Source organism: Pseudophryne corroboree, chromosome 8 (genome assembly GCF_028390025.1).
Source record: "Pseudophryne corroboree isolate aPseCor3 chromosome 8, aPseCor3.hap2, whole genome shotgun sequence".
NCBI lineage: Eukaryota > Metazoa > Chordata > Amphibia > Anura > Myobatrachidae > Pseudophryne > Pseudophryne corroboree.
This window is the reverse complement of record NC_086451.1, coordinates 23,128,495-23,144,457: the sequence shown is the minus strand read 5'-3', so window position 1 is coordinate 23,144,457 and position 15,963 is coordinate 23,128,495. Positions and strand designations below refer to the sequence as shown.

The 15,963-nt window shown below is 48.1% G+C and overlaps 1 protein-coding gene across 1 annotated transcript in view; it reads right to left on the bottom strand.

The window, feature by feature from the left end:
• Positions 1-298: 298 nt before the first annotated feature.
• LOC134948212 (discoidin domain-containing receptor 2-like) overlaps positions 299-15,963 on the bottom strand; it is a 241,476-nt gene continuing 225,811 nt past the window's right edge. Inside the window, exons 12-18 of the mRNA XM_063936059.1 lie at positions 13,719-13,917; positions 13,175-13,419; positions 9,250-9,371; positions 8,883-9,080; positions 7,682-7,916; positions 7,433-7,582; positions 299-5,808 (exon numbers count right to left, since the gene is read on the bottom strand). Coding sequence (XP_063792129.1) covers positions 5,668-5,808; positions 7,433-7,582; positions 7,682-7,916; positions 8,883-9,080; positions 9,250-9,371; positions 13,175-13,419; positions 13,719-13,917 — 1,290 coding nt within the window. The 3' untranslated portion in view covers positions 299-5,667. The remainder of the gene's footprint in view (positions 5,809-7,432; positions 7,583-7,681; positions 7,917-8,882; positions 9,081-9,249; positions 9,372-13,174; positions 13,420-13,718; positions 13,918-15,963) is intronic.

The following is a 15,963-nucleotide window of genomic DNA, read 5'->3' as shown; positions in this document are numbered from 1 at the left end:
GGAGCCAGTAGCAGGTCACAGGAGTGAAGTTGTTCTGGCACTGGCCTGTACTCCAGAGAAGCCTTAAATAGTTTGCCCTCTGATAGGCTGCTATAGTCAGCTGATCTCACAGTAGCTTGCAACTGAAGAACAGAGTGTCAGCTGATAGAAATCAAGATGGCGGCATCCATGCACCACTGACATGAGAGAAGTACCAGTAGATATGCCAACCACCCGGCTGATTGGCAACATATGATAGTTTCACAGGTAGGCAGAGATCAGTGAGATGAGCAAAAAGACAAAGACCAAGACCCGGATGTCCACAGATCAGGCTCATTTATTTGGCAATACAGATTTCATTGCACTTCAGTCCAGTCTGGCTACAGGTAAATACAGATTATCTACAGAGTGACAGTAGTACAGTATAACAACACACAGACCCTGCCCTCCCACCCACCACTTTTCCAGCTCATAACATATTATATTTATTTTTTTACCATTTAAATGACCTTATAACATTCATGTGTAAGACAATAACAAATAAGAATCCAGTGTGGGAGGAAAATAAAAGCATTTAAATCAACAATAAAAGTGAGAAGACACAAGCACTGTAACCAGGGAGAAGTGAGCATGGGTTTTCACTGGATCGAGCATTGCAAAAATATGCAAAGTAAAACATATTTGTTGTGTTTTGTAAAACTAGTGACAACGGTGCGTCCTCTCTGCACCTCTCCGGCAGCGCACAAAGCTAGTGACAATGGTACGCCCTTTCTGCAGCTCACCGGCAGCGCACAAAGCTAATGGCAACGGTGCGCTCTCTCTGCACCTCACTGGCAGCGCACAAGGCTAGTGACAAAAGTGTGACTTCTCCCTACCTCACCGGCAGCACGCAAAGCTAGTGGCAACAGTGCACCCTCTATATACCTCACTAGCAGCGAACAAAGCTAGTGACAACGGTGCGCCCTCTCTATACCTTACCGGCAGAGCAAAAAATTAGTAGCAACAGTGCACCCACTCTGTACCTCACCGGCAGTGCACAAGGCTAGTGACAACGTTGCACCCTCTCCATACCTCACCAGCAGCGCACAAAGCTAGTGGCAACAGTGCACCCATTCTGTACCTCACCTGCAGAGCACAAAACTAGTGGCAACGGTGCGCCCTATTTGTACCTTACCGGCAGTGCACAAAGCTAGTGACAACGGCGCACCCTCTCTGTACCTCACCAGCAGCGCACAAAGCTAGTGACAATGGTGCGCCCCCCTCTGCACCTCACCGGCAGCACACAAAGCTAGTGACAACGGTGCGCCCTCTCTGCACCTCATCGGCAGCGCACAAAGCTAGTGACAACGGTCCACCCTCTCTGCACCTCACCGGCAGTGCACAAAGCTAGTGACAATGGTGCGTCCTCTCTGCACCTCAGTGCACGGTGCGCCCTCTCTGCACCTCACCAGCAGCGCACAAGGCTAGTGGCAATGGTGCACCCTCTCTGCACCTCATCGGCAGCGCACAAAGCTAGTGACAACGGTACGTCCTCTCTGCACCTCACCGGCAGTGCACAAAGCTAGTGACAATGGTGCGTCCTCTCTGTACCTCACTGCCAGCGCACAAGGCTAGTGGCAATGGTGCACCCTCTCTGCACCTCACCGGCAGTGCACAAAGCTAGTGACAATGGTGCGTCCTCTCTGTACCTCACCGGCAGCGCACAAGGCTAGTGGCAATGGTGCACCCTCTCTGCACCACACCGGCAGTGCACAAAGCTAGTGGCAATGGTGCGTCCTCTCTGTACCTCACCGGCAGCGCACAAAGCTAGTGACAACGGTGCACCCTCTCTGTACTTCACCGGCAGCGCACAAAGCTAGTGACAACGGTGCGCCCTCTCTGTACCTCACTGGCAGCGCACAAAGCTAGTGACAACGGTGCACCCTCTCTGTACCTCACTGGCAGCGCACACACCCCGCACAGCTCTTATCAGCCTCAGAAAACAGCCACAAACCAGCATGCTCTGGCAGAGATGGGGTTCACCAGACCAAGTAGGGGCATTTGACATTACCAGAGTGGGTTTTGCTCTATCCTCAGCCTCTTTACACCTCATGAATGAGGCTTGGTGTAGGCAGCCATCCTCTAGGTTGTACAATGTTCATGAGAAATTGCAGATGGCATCATTAAGCTTTCGAGAGATCTGCAGAACATTGTCCCGTTATAACTACCCACTTTGACAGATTACCATGGATATACTCTGCAGATCACATCACGCTTGCTATCCAGGGACATACACTGGTATTTTCTGACTTCTTCCTCAGGGGCCCAGTTATCATTGAATATTTGCAGCTTATTTGCTCAACAACACCCGTTTCCCTAAGGGTGATATGGATCAAACCTTGGAGAGTGATAAAGTGGAGTGAGATAAATTACCAGCCAACCAACTCCTGTCATTTTTCAAACACAGGCTGTAACATGGCAGGAGCTGATTGGCTGGTACTTTATCTCTCTCCGGCGTATCTCTCTCCAAAGTTTGATACATCTTGACGTAAGCATTTACTTTAAAGAGAATTTCTGTGCCTGCAGACATTTTATTACAGTGTCATCTGAGACCCCGTAATAAAGCCCCCCTAACACTACCGCCTGCCAAGAAATAGACAATTTGGGGTGAAACTCTACCTATTTTTTGGCTAAACTCCACGGCTGCCAAAATATGGGCAGAAGATTATGTTATGTCATTAGACAAGATGATTTGCTCTCTGCTTTGGATACAGTAGTAAACCAGACAGCAGGTTGTGGCTGCATCCCATGATACAAAAGTCAGCAATTCTGCATGATGATATAAAGGCCTGGCTGAAAAGGAGAGCAGAGAGCTTGAAGCTGGGGAAACCTAATGTTCTGAACTAAGGGGGTCATTCCGAGTTGTTCGCTCGGTAAAAATCTTCGCATCGCAGCGATTTTCCGCTTAGTGCGCATGCGCAATGTTCGCACTGCGACTGCGCCAAGTAAATTTGCTATGCAGTTAGGAATTTTACTCACGGCTTTTTCATCGTTCTGGCGATCGTAATGTGATTGACAGGAAGTGGGTGTTACTGGGCGGAAACAGGCCGTTTTATGGGCGTGTGGGAAAAAACGCTACCGTTTCCGGAAAAAACGCAGGAGTGGCTGGAGAAACGGGGGAGTGTCTGGGCGAACGCTGGGTGTGTTTGTGACGTCAAACCAGGAACGACAAGCACTGAACTGATCGCAGATGCCGAGTAAGTCTGGAGCTACTCAGAAACTGCTACGAGGTGTGTAATCGCAATATTGCGAATACATCGTTCGCAATTTTAAGAAGCTAAGATTCACTCCCAGTAGGCGGCGGCTTAGCGTGAGCAAATCTGCAAAAATCAGATTGCGAGCGAACAACTCGGAATGACCCCCTAAAATTCCAGTAGGTCTTGAGCAAGCCAATGCTTTATCTTTACACAATATGACTCAGCAAGGCACCGCGTATATAATGGGATTATGTGGTATTATTTAATAACAGATGTAAGATGAAAATGTTACAAAATAAATAAGAGGGCGGAGACTGACTTTGCTGATCATGATCTTCCAGGTGCATGCTCTGGCCAAACTAGCCAAGCCCCCGATTTAAGTAACCACACTCAAAATCCAGCAGACCACTCCCCTTTTATGTGCAGAAAATGCAGGACTTTCCTACTAAAAGGATACCATTGGGAGATGACATATAAGGGTTACAATGCAATTACTTAAAGATGTCGCCCATTTAATTGAAACTCCCTGACCCCCTTGTATAGCGAATGTGAAAGCCCACCTTCCTGGAAACGCGGCGGCTGCATGGAGCTAAGAGACGCAGCTTTTGCTACTGCATGGCCTAGTTCTGTTTCAGGGTTATGGAGAGTTTATTGCAGGCAATTGGGCAGAACCCTTCTCTCAGCTAATATTGGGCTCCTCGGGTGGGATATGTTTTATTACAAGGCGATGTCTGTAAGTGTACAACCCCCTATAATATATTGCAGCGGAATGCAGACATCTACAGTAGTAACTATGATTGCCAGACAATAAAAAAAATATTTTACATTTTAGATCTGTCATGTAGAAAAAAAAAGTTTTGATTCACTCTCATCTCGGAGACTTATGCGCAGCGCCTATTTTACCCAGCCGTCCCATCCTACAAGGTTGCTCAAAAACTAGCAACGCACGGTTTGTAAGAAGAAAACTTGCAGTCTTTCACATGTCTACATAAAACACATTATTTCACCGTACTAACTAGAAAACTAAGAAAAGACATAAACAAAATAAAAAATATTCATTTAATAATAACTATTTAAAGTGTAATGTATTTACATGGTGTAAAAAAAGCACATATATGCTACAACAACCAGCCACCAATAAGATAGCAGCTTTGTCAGGGGTCAGTCTAGTGCAGGTTAGACTTATGAAAGCTAATATTTTATTGGTTGCTATCAATTTAACTGCATTTGCGCTGTTTGCACCAGGTTAAAAGTAAGCGTTAGTCATTTGTTACCACATCTGTACAAGTACAGCAAATACAGTCCTTCGGGACAACAGTGGTATGCTAAAGCCAGGTTTCAAGGCACTCTAACCTCCAAAAATTCCCTTTATTATTGCCTAGTATACAGAACATCCGTTAGTACAGTAGATACGGGTTTGTGTTATCTCTTTGTACAGTTTTGATAACACTTAGAGATCTGTAACGGCCGGTGGCTGGCCGCCAGACCCTCACCAGCGACTAGCCCACCCCCATAGCTAACAGTACTGTGGGAGGACAGGAACATTGGATAAGACTGACAGCAGGGCTCTAGGGGGGGAGAGAAGGGGACTGTGGGACAGGGACATAAACAATTGCAGACTAGTGAATCTGCCAGAAACTTAATTACACAAGTATAGAAGTAATATAAAGTCTTATTTACAATAGAAAAACACAAAGGGGAAATAAAATTATGGGAATAGAGTGCTGTTAATAGATTTATGTTGTGGCTGTGCAGTTAATATCTGTTCCTAATTGTTAACTTATTATCTTTTTTTCCTAATTGTCCCATGTTCATGAATGGATAAACTTCAGATGGTGGCATTCTAGGGAGGTGCCAATAACCACCGGCTGCGATTATTGGGGGAGCCAATAACCACCGGTTGCGATTACGGCACATGCGTCCCATCACATATTAGTGACTTCCAACTATTATCTTTATGTACGAACAGTTCAGCCTAAAGGTGATATGGCTAAATGGATATTATATGTGATTGTTCTGGATCTGTGTATTGGCAATAAGATCACATGAGACATGGAAGCACACAGCCCGTACACGCGTGTACACGTATATACACATAGAATACAGTGGCACATTTTAGTGGAAAACTGTCCTACGTCTCACATCTTTTTTTTTTTTTTCCAGTCCTCGATCCCAGCTGGTTTCTCCCCTTCTAGGGAGGTGCAACCTTGCATCTTCACCCCCGGGTCAGCTGTGTCAACTGCAGGGGGCTGGGACCCTTTAGCGGGCCGAGATGTCTGGTGGGGCTCCGGGAAGTCTACCAGCGCCACAGGAGAACATCGTCTCTTGGTCCTTCTATGTCTACATCTAGAAAACTAAGGTCATGTCCAGTATACAGTAGCTCCAGATGAGTTGGAAACAGCAAGAACCTGCTTCTTCAGGTTACGTGTTGTTCGGACTGTTCTGTTACAGGTTACACAATGGAATCCAGTTGCTCTATCAGGAAATGGTGGATGGTCTCGAAGGTGGGCCGGTCGCTTATGTCCCTGCTCCAACATTTCATCATCAGGTCAAAGATGGGACTGGGGCAGAGAGGCGTCTGGGAGAGATAGATCTACAAGGAACACAAAGCGGAAATAACATACAGTAGATTATATATATAGAGAGTCTTCAAACCCTGACCTGACCCCAGGGCCAGAGTAACAATCGGGCAGATGGGACTACAGTTCCAGGACTTCACTTAGGAATAGGCCCACCATCATGACTGCATAATAATGACCAGCCACCAGAGGGCCACATGGTCAGTCATAAATTGTATTGCCATTTCCTCACAACATTTTTATACTTTTACATATTTATGGACACATTAACCTAACTCTTATTGCTAATTCTATAATTTGACACTGGGTTGTTTTGCAGAACTCTTCTATTCCTGACAATACTTATCTGTGCTGGAACGGGTGTGGTTCATCAAATCGACAGTGTCTAGGTCGACAATGTTTAGGTCGACCCCTATAGGTCGACAGTCACTAGGTCGACATGGATGGAAGGTCGATAGGGCTTCTAGGTCGACATGTGCTAGGTCGACAGGTCTAAAGGTTGACATGAGGATTTTTAATTTTTTTGTGTGTCGTTTTCTTTGTAGAGTGACCGGGATCCCAAATTAGTGCACCGCGTCCCCTTGCATGGCGAGCGAACGGTGCCTTCGCTTCGCTCGGCACACTTTACCGTTCCAATCGTAGTCCACGTGGATTGATAAGTATGAAAAAAAAAATGTGAAAAACTCATGTCGACCTTTAGACCTGTCGACCTAGCACATGTCGACCTAGAAACCCTGTCGACATTCCATCCATGTCGACCTAGTGACTGTCGACCTAAACATTGTCGATCTTCAGACCGGATCCAGCTTGAACTGTCATGTTGAAATTATATACTGTAGTTTAAAAAAGCATAATTTACTTACCGTAGATACTCTATTATAAGCCGACTTTTTCAGCACGTTTTTTTGTGCTGAAAAAGCCACCTCGGCTTATAATCGAGTCAGCGTTGAGGGACACAGGAGAGCCACGCATCTCCAGCAGCAGCGGCGTCTGAGTGTTAAAGGAAGTGCACGAACCGGCACTTCCTTTAACACACGCCGCTGCCGCCCGAGATGCAGGAGGGACACAGGAGAGCCGCGCGCTGCGCTCTCTGTGTCCCTCATTCAGAAGACAGCGCGGGAGCGACGGAGGGTAAGTATCTAGCACTGTGGGGCATATCAGGCACATCTGGCACTGTGGGGCATATCAGGCACTGTGGGGCATATCTGGCACTGTGGGGCATATCTGGCACTGTGGGGCATATCTGGCACTGTGGGGCATATCAGGCACATCTGGCACTGTGGGGCATATCAGGCACTGTGGGGCATATCAGGCACATCAGGCACTGTGGGGCATATCAGGCACTGTGGGGCATATCTGGCACTGTGGGGCATATCTGGCACTGTGGGGCATATCTGGCAGTATGAGGGCATATCTGTCACTGAGGGCTGTGTACGGCTAGAGCTGCATTTCCCACCCTAGGCTTATACTCGAGTGAATAAGTTTTCCCAGGTTTTTGGGGTAAAATTAGGTGCCTCGGCTTATATACGGGTCGACTTATACTCGAGTATATACGGTAGTTTATTGTCAGCCTTTATAATTCTATAAGTGATATGGGCCTCTGGCTATGGGCCGCTGGCACTTGGTCGAGGTCCTTACCTGTCGCCCTTGGTCCCGGAAGAACTCCCCCGTATTCTCAATGACCTGCTCATCTGATAGAACACTGTAGGGTTGTTCTTTACACAGCGTGAACATCTCCCACAAGGTAACGCCAAACGCCCAGACGTCGCTGGATGTGGTGAACTTTCCCTGCAGGTACAGAGCTGGGGTTAGTACATGGCGGAAAGGCAACAGGCGGCAGTACAGTCAGCATGTGACGCAGCTTAGGAACCTTCATCAGGAACTTACTAAGAGAATACTCTCCCAGGCCATCCAGCGGATAGGCAGCACCGCTCGGCCCTGGATACGGTAATAGTCTCCACTGTATAAATTCCGGCTCATACCGAAATCTGCTATTTTAATAGTGTGGTTGTTCCCCATTAGGCAGTTGCGCGTCGCCAGGTCTCTGTGTACAAAGTTCAGCGAGGCCAAATACTTCATCCCGGAGGCAATCTGAGTGCTCATGTACAAGAGGTTGTGCAGGCTGCGTGAAGAGATAACAGAGAGCAATAGCGACATCAGACCTTAGTAAGATCATGGGAGGACACGTCAGTCTTCAGACACCCAATGAGATTGGTGGTTCCCCGACCTGGCACCTGTCCTAGGGTGCCGAACCCCCGTGCCCACATCATTCAACGTTATCTGGTTCCATCCAGAAAGTCAACAAACATACATTTACATCAGGATGTAATGGGACTATGAAATGCATAAAACCAATAACATGGGGGCAATGGGATACAGGTAGTAGTACAAAGGTATTTTGTTTAGAGGCAATATTAGCATTTTCTTCACTATATTTTAAGCATAGTAGCTCTTGCCTAGACAAACAAAATATATAAATCTCACACTCATTACCGATGATTGGGAAAGATATGAGTTCATTAATGCCATCCAAGAACAATGGTGGACATTCCGAGTTGTTCGCTCGCTAGCAGTTTTTAGCAGCCGTGCAAACGCTATGCCGCCGCCCACTGGGGATGTATTTTAGCTTAGCAGAGGTGCGAACGAAAGGATCGCTGATCGGCGGGATAATTATTTTGTGCAATTTTAGAGTAGCTCAATACCTACTCAGCGCTTGCAATCACTTCAGACTGTTCAGTTCCTGTTTTGATGTCAGAAACACGCCCTGCGTTCGCCCAGCCACGCCTGCTTTTTTCCTGGCACGCCTGCATTTTTTCGAACACTCCCTGAAAACGGTCATTTGACACCCAAAAATGCCCACTTCATGTCAATCGCTCTGCGGTCAGCAGTGCGACTGAAAAGCTTCGCTAGACCTTGTGTGAAACGACATCGTTCGTTGTATTAGTACGTCGCGCATGCACATTGCGCCGCATGCGCAGAAGTGCTGTATTTTTGCTCCATCGCTGCACATCGAACGAAAGCAGCTAGCGATCAACTCGGAATGACCCCCAATGAGTCCATACCCCGGGACTTAGAACTATGGGCTCACCTGACAGACGGGATGTTGTTGGCAGTGGTGAACTGGCTGCGGATCTCTCTCTGGGAAAGGAACTGGTTGAGGTCCCCATTTTCCATGTATTCTGTTATCATACAAAGTGGGTCGTCCTGGATACAGACGCCCAACAAGCGGATGATGTTCGGATGCTTGAGTCTGGAGATGATCTTAATCTCTTTCAGGAAGTCATTCCTAGGGGTGACAGGAAGAGGAGTGGTGAATATGGAGGCTGCAGACTCAGATGAAGCGGGTGCAGTTTATATAGTTTTTACAGTTGACACAACCTTTAGCAGTGGGTCCACTTGCAGTTGTACAAAGACACAGGACACAGCTGATTATTCAGAAAGCATAAATCACGCACCTGGCGGTTTTGGTGACGTTAGATCTCAGCATCTTGACCGCCACCAGGACGGGCTGGTTACCGCACCCCTGCGCGGACATTTCCAGGAAGTCCTCCAGTCCCTCCACCTCGCACAGGTGAACCTGGAATAGGACACTAGGAAGGTAAATATCAGGCAAGCTTATTTAGTAACGTTAATGGAGAAGTGAGTAATTGGTTAGAAAATTGAAATACGACTAAGATTCAATCTGTAGCTAAATAGAACAAAATGGGGCTGATTCTGTGTGAGCGGTTAAACGTACGCAATCGCTTTCAGTGATGCGCCACAAGACGGAGCTTTTCTGTGCGTGCAATAAGCCACCTCCCTGTCACTACTCCGGAACTCCCACTACATTTCTCAGACCGTGCAAACCTGACTGCGCACGTTGGGCCCGACTCAGCATGGAACGCATCTGCGATGCGCTCGCATGCTGAAGCCCCCTTACAGTGTGCGCACGCGCAGAAGCCGCACTGTGCGTGCGCACACACTGACATGGGAGGGCATCTCACATAGGCGAACGCCTCGGCCTGATTGACAGGTAGAGGCGTTCTCGGAGCGAGAGGGGGCGTCGCGTTTCTGGGGCAGCGTTGGGGGGGGGGCGCTGTACAGACAACGCAGGCGTGTCCAGATGACTTACGGGGCGGGCTGCGGCAGTTGCGTTACGTCACATGCTGCCGCTGCTATCCAAAAGGTTACAGATAGCCGTCTGCTTTCGCAGCTAGGGGGCTACCGGTACCATGCATTTCATGCGTCCGACCCCCCCTGCATGCTAGTGAGCTTTCACACAACTATAACCCTTGCTGAATTAAGACCGTTATCTGGATGCATGGGCAGTGCGACACCAACAAATGCGCAGAAAAAGTCGCTCCACTGCATCCGCCACTGGCAGTGCATCCAGGCCCAGAATGAGCATTGCCCATGACTGCAGCCCGTTAAATGGGGTGGTCTTCAGTTTGCCGGCTGTCGGGATCCCGGCGCACAGTATACCGGCACCGGAATCCCAACAGCCGGCATACCTACACTTTTTCTTCCTCTTGGGGGTTCACGACCCCCCTGGAGGGAGAATAAATAGCGTGGCATGCTTAGTGCGCTACCGTGCCCGTAAGGGGCTCATTTGCGCTCGCCAAACTGTCGGTATGCCGGTGGTCGGGATCCCGGCAACGGTATGCTGGTCGCAGGGAGCCCCGGCCGCCGGCATACCATACTACACCCCGTTAAATGCGCTGGAAATTGCCAGTCATGAGATTAAGACCCAAATGTATTAAGCCTTAAAAAGTGATAAAGTGGAGACTGCTAAAGTGAGATAAAGTACCAGCCAATCAGCTCCTAACTGTCATTTGTCAAACACAGCCTGTGACATGGCAGTTAGGAAGCTGATTGGCTGCTACTTTATCTTTCATTATCCGTCTCCACTTTATCTCTTTGTGATGCTTAATACATTTGGGCCTTTATCTCCTGTGATTACTCACCCAGAGAAGAGAACGTTTCCTGTGTTCTCTCTTACTTACAAACATTTCCTGCTCAGAGAGAACACGGATGGTGTATGATACGGCAGTAGTAGGGTCTGGTTCAGAGTTATACGCTAATGCAATTGTGATTTTCTAGGCTACAAAGCCGCCAATGTTAGCAAATGAAGCAGGAACGCGCACCCCAACCATCACACAATTGCGTACACATTCCCAGTCTACGTGTAACGACGAGGAACGTAAACTGCTCAAGTAGGTCTACGGCTATGCAGACTGGCCGCGGCAGTAGCCACGCAGGAACCATGTTTCTCTGCGTACGTGATCGCAGCTGACGGGTGTTTTTTTATTTTTATTTAAATGCTGCTTATTGCGGCGATAACTAAGAAAAAAAAAATTATTCATGGTCGCATTGCCAGAGCCCCGGCCGGAGACACTAGCCTAGGGTGGTAAAGGGTTAACGTTCTGCATCGCCAGACCAGCCTCAGGGTAAAAGCCTGCGCATGGAACTGAAAACGGAAAGGTTGGATCCCATTACATTAATATTTTTTTTTTTTTTACAAGAGAACAGATTATAAAATAGATATAAGGAGAACCATTGGCTTCATTCAGTGATTTTCATTTGTTATGTGTCATCCTGAATATTGACGCAAACCTTGTTAAAGTGGCTAATTGGGGACGCTATGACCAGTATAAACATCGTCCCCTTGAGTTTAGTGGGAAAAGCAATTAAAAAAGTCAAGAGGTTCTAGCCAATTCCCGCCACTGAGGGCTCAGATCAAATAATAGTATGAGCTCCTTTTTTTCTCTGGGCGATTAATCTCACGGTATTAATTACATAGGGGTCTATTCAGACCTGGAGACAGCCAAGCGTTCACATGCAGCGGCCGCATCCAAGGGGTCTGCGCACATGCGCCGGCCACAGTGCGTGTGAACGACCCTTCACTATGCGGCCGCATCCCGGAAGGATTGACAGCGGCGGGTGTTGGATGAGCAGCGACACAGCATTGCGGGTGGGTGTAGCGGGCAAAACAGGGGCATGTCGGAAGATGTTACATGCAAACGCAACAAAAACAATGGCGCCGGACCGCCTGCTAATGCAGCTAGGCTGTGCAGCCAGGGGTCAACCTTAAATCGATGCGTCTGTGGGGTGGCGCCATACACATGCTGGGCAGTCTTGCTGGGGAAGCAAGATCTGCGTCCAGCTCTGAAGAACCCCCATACAGCTGTACTGAGGTTTCATCACAGAAGTATTGCCAATAAATATGTAACATGCTTCATATAGTGTACAGGTGTCGCAACTTCAATTTAAGTTATTGCATACGGAAGAGCTTTTGCTGTTGGCCAAACACTTTTTATAGACAGTAACTGCAACAGTGACATCTGCAGGCTAAAATCATGTACTGCGCTCCATTAACATCTCGGTAAAGGAGTAACAGTTAGGGGTCTATTTATCACTGGAGGCAATGGGGGCGGGTTAGGTATGAAAGGTCAGCGGATATGACCGACCGGGGCATCCCCACAGTGAGAATCCCGACAGTGGACGGGGGTAAGTATTTTACCGCTCTCCCTTCCCCCCAACCCTCCGGGGAACTCAGCTAGGGCTAACCCAGTGCCTAACCCTAACACCGCCGAACCCCACCCCCACGCGGCCTAGCCCCCACCACAACCCGCCCCATTGCCTTCAGAGATAAACGAGCCAAACGTATCCCAATGGTGACCTGCAAGTAGTCATTTCTTATTACATACTGTAAGCGTCTCCAAAAAGCTGACTAGTATAGCCAATGTGTGATGCCTGGTTGCCCGCCATTGCCTGTTTCTAAAGTCATCGTAATTTTCGAGGATATTTCATTTTTTCCCATTATGCCTGATTCCAAACAGCACGCAAACTGCACGCAATGCTGACTGACGTTCACACAGTTGAGCGAGTATTTGCAATTTGAGCAAAAATTCCTAAAAACTCCTACAGGGCGTGCGCTACACAGTGTATGCACAAAGGTGCAGTTGCAATCCAGACGGATGGTATTAGAAATGTTGTTTAATAATGATGGGCATTCGTGGGCGGTGACCAGGTAGGTGGCTAGTACTGCCTGCCAAGTTGTGTTACCATTTCTCACATATACAACAGTAGCATTATGCGTACACTCGGGGTAACCAGTAGGAGTTTCCAGAATATTTTGGCCATTGTGCAGCGTCAAATAATCATTCAACTGCACCAACATCAGTTTCTGTCCGCCTGTGTATCAGGCCCAGAGTGAATAGTCGTTTGGATTTTAAGGTCTCACTCATTATACATGGAATATCATTGGACTCAGAATTAGGCCTCCTTATACATATTTACAGGGAGAAAGAAGAGAAGCATACTGCCAGGATTTGCAGATCAGTTACTACGCAGAACCTGTGCAGCGCAGTAAATCAGGAACACCTGTCCTGTATCGCCTACCTCCCCAAACTGTCCCTCCCCGAGCTTCTCCTTCAGCCGTAACTGGTCGCGTGGAAACTCTCCGACGCTGATGTCCTTCTTGGTGAGCGAGTCCACGGTGAGGGCCGGCACAGCGTACATGTTGTTCCCGGTCGCCCCCTGGAGATTCACGATATCCGTCTCTGCATAGTGCGGCACACTGTTCTGGAAGCCTTGGTGTGGCGTGGACTTGGTCAGGTCTGGCTCCGCGTAGTCTCCGCTGCAGGCTACAAATAAACGTGGGAGCCAAGGATACAGAAATTCAAATCAATACAATAATGAAGGTTTCAAAGTTGTATTTACGTCTCAGAAGTTATAGGAGACTTTCTAAATCGGAAGGACCGTGTGATGACATCATTGCGCAGCCTTCCCGGAACAGGATGCAGCCAATATCTACTAAACAGCGGTGCTAGTGCTTGCACAGTCAGGGCCCGCCCAGCTCAGATTGTCTATACCCCAAGGGCCCTTATCTATAAGCCACTGGTGCTGGAGTGTCGGTCACTAGAAACAGGACCAGTGCCCTCACCTGAATCCTCTGCGCTCTGGGACAGTTCTGGGAGCTTCCGCAGCGGTTTGGTCGGCTGCTGGTAGTCCAGATCCAGGGGGAAGATCCTCTCGTAGGTGGGGTTGGACTGGTGGATTTGTGTCTGATTGGTATTGCCGATGGTGTAGCTGTAGAAGGACAGGCGGACGGTTGCGTCTTCTTCCAGGATCCGACGTGGGGCCTGATGGACAGAAGTAGATGAGAAACTGCGTTAGTCTCCCCCCAGGCAGGTTACACTGCTGCCCAGTGGTGAAGAAATAAATACAATCAGCAAAAATAGTTTTCAGAAATAAGTTTCTTTTTTTTATAAGTCTGAATAGGGGCGGATTGAGTAATTTTATTTATACTGTAGTTCAGTGTTTCCCTACCTTGGTCTTCGAGGCACACTAACAGTCCAGGTTTTCAGGATAGCCTTGCTTGAGCTCAGGTGACTTAATTAGTTCCTCAGTTATTTGGATTTAACCATCTCATGGATATCCTTAAAACCTGAACTGTTAAGGGGCCTACACACTGGGCGATATCTTGAAAGATATGAACGATATCGTTCATAAACAAACTATAAATCGTTCATATCTTTCAGTGTGGATTGGGTGCCCGCAATTGTTCATCGTTGATACATGCCTGTCAGTTTGGACGATATAGATGTATGTACTCGCATATCGTCCAAATTGACCATCGATGTCGTCCAGTGTGTAGTAAAAATCGACCATCGATAATACCGTTGGTCGATAATATCGATGGTCGAAAACATCGCCCAGTGTGTAGGCCCCTTTAGTGTGCCCTGAGGTCCAAGGCTGGGAAACACTGGTCTAATGTATATAACGGATCTCATTATTCTGTCGGTATAGAAACTATGGGGGTTATTCCGAGTTGTTCGCTCGCTAGCAGTTTTTAGCAGCCGTGCAAACGCATTGTCGCCGCCCACCAGGGAGTGTATTTTCGCTTTGCAGAAGTGCGAACGCCTGTGCAGCAGAGCGCCTGCAAAATCATTTTGTGCAAAACAAGACCAGCCCTGTAGTTACTTATCCTGTGCGTTGATTCCAACGACGGAGGGACGGCTTTTGACGTCACACACCCGCCCAGCGAACGCCCAGCCACGCCTGCGTTTTCCCCGACACGCCTGCGTTTTTCTAAGCACTCCCTGAAAACGGTCAGTTGACACCCAGAAACGCCCTCTTTCTGTCAATCACCTTGCGGCCGTCTGTGCGATTGGAGTCGTCGCTAGCACCAGTGCAAAACCACAATGGACTTTGTACCCCTACGACGCGCGTGCGCATTGCGGAGCATACGCATGCGCAGATTGACCGTTTTTCACACTGATCGCTACGCAGCGAACAACGGCAGCTAGCGATCAACTCGGAATGACCCCCTATATGACATACAGGGGGACATGTACTAAGCAGTGATAAAAGTGGAGAAGTCAGCCAGTGTAGAAGTTGCCCATGGCAACCAATCAGCATTGACATAACATTTATAATTTGCATACTGAACGGTTTCCATGGGCAACTTCTCCACTGGCTCATTTCTCCGCTTTTATCACTGCTTAGTACATATCCCCCATACAGTATCATGACACTATGGGTCACCCTTATCCGGGAAATACAAATACTAACCAGGTGACTGCTGCAAACCTGCCCCAGCCGCTCCTGACGCCGATGTAATCTCGACGCACAGTAATTGCCGTCCTGATACATATGCAATATAACTACCAGGGTTTATGGGGGAATTCTTTATATACCCCAGGGACGTTATTGTCAGTGCTATAATGATATCCTGCAGCGATGGCAGACAAGGCAGCCCCTACTTTACATGTCTGTACACCAGGGGTTATGTGGTTAGGCCGGGGACGGTCTATTAGCTCCCCACATTCAGGTCACATGATGACACTGCGATTCTGATTAATGTCTGTGTGCAGTGAGCAATACACATTTATTATCAGCATTTAGAACTGAACCCTGTCTTTCTCCGCACTGCCGCTGGTTTTCCCTGTCTATATACAGCAGCACCCTAATTAGGGACGGGAGGTAAATGCAGCTAGAAGGGGCAATTTTGGTAAAAACGCTGCAGAAGGGGCAAATTTAAAACGTGCCGGCAGATTTAGAGTTGGGATGTCCACGCGTCTGAGCTCCACTCTAAATTGCGCGGTGACAATAAAAGCGTCTGTGATTTGTGCGCCCCATGCAGAAGGAGCCAGTCATTTCCTTTCACCAAACCAACCAAAATAATA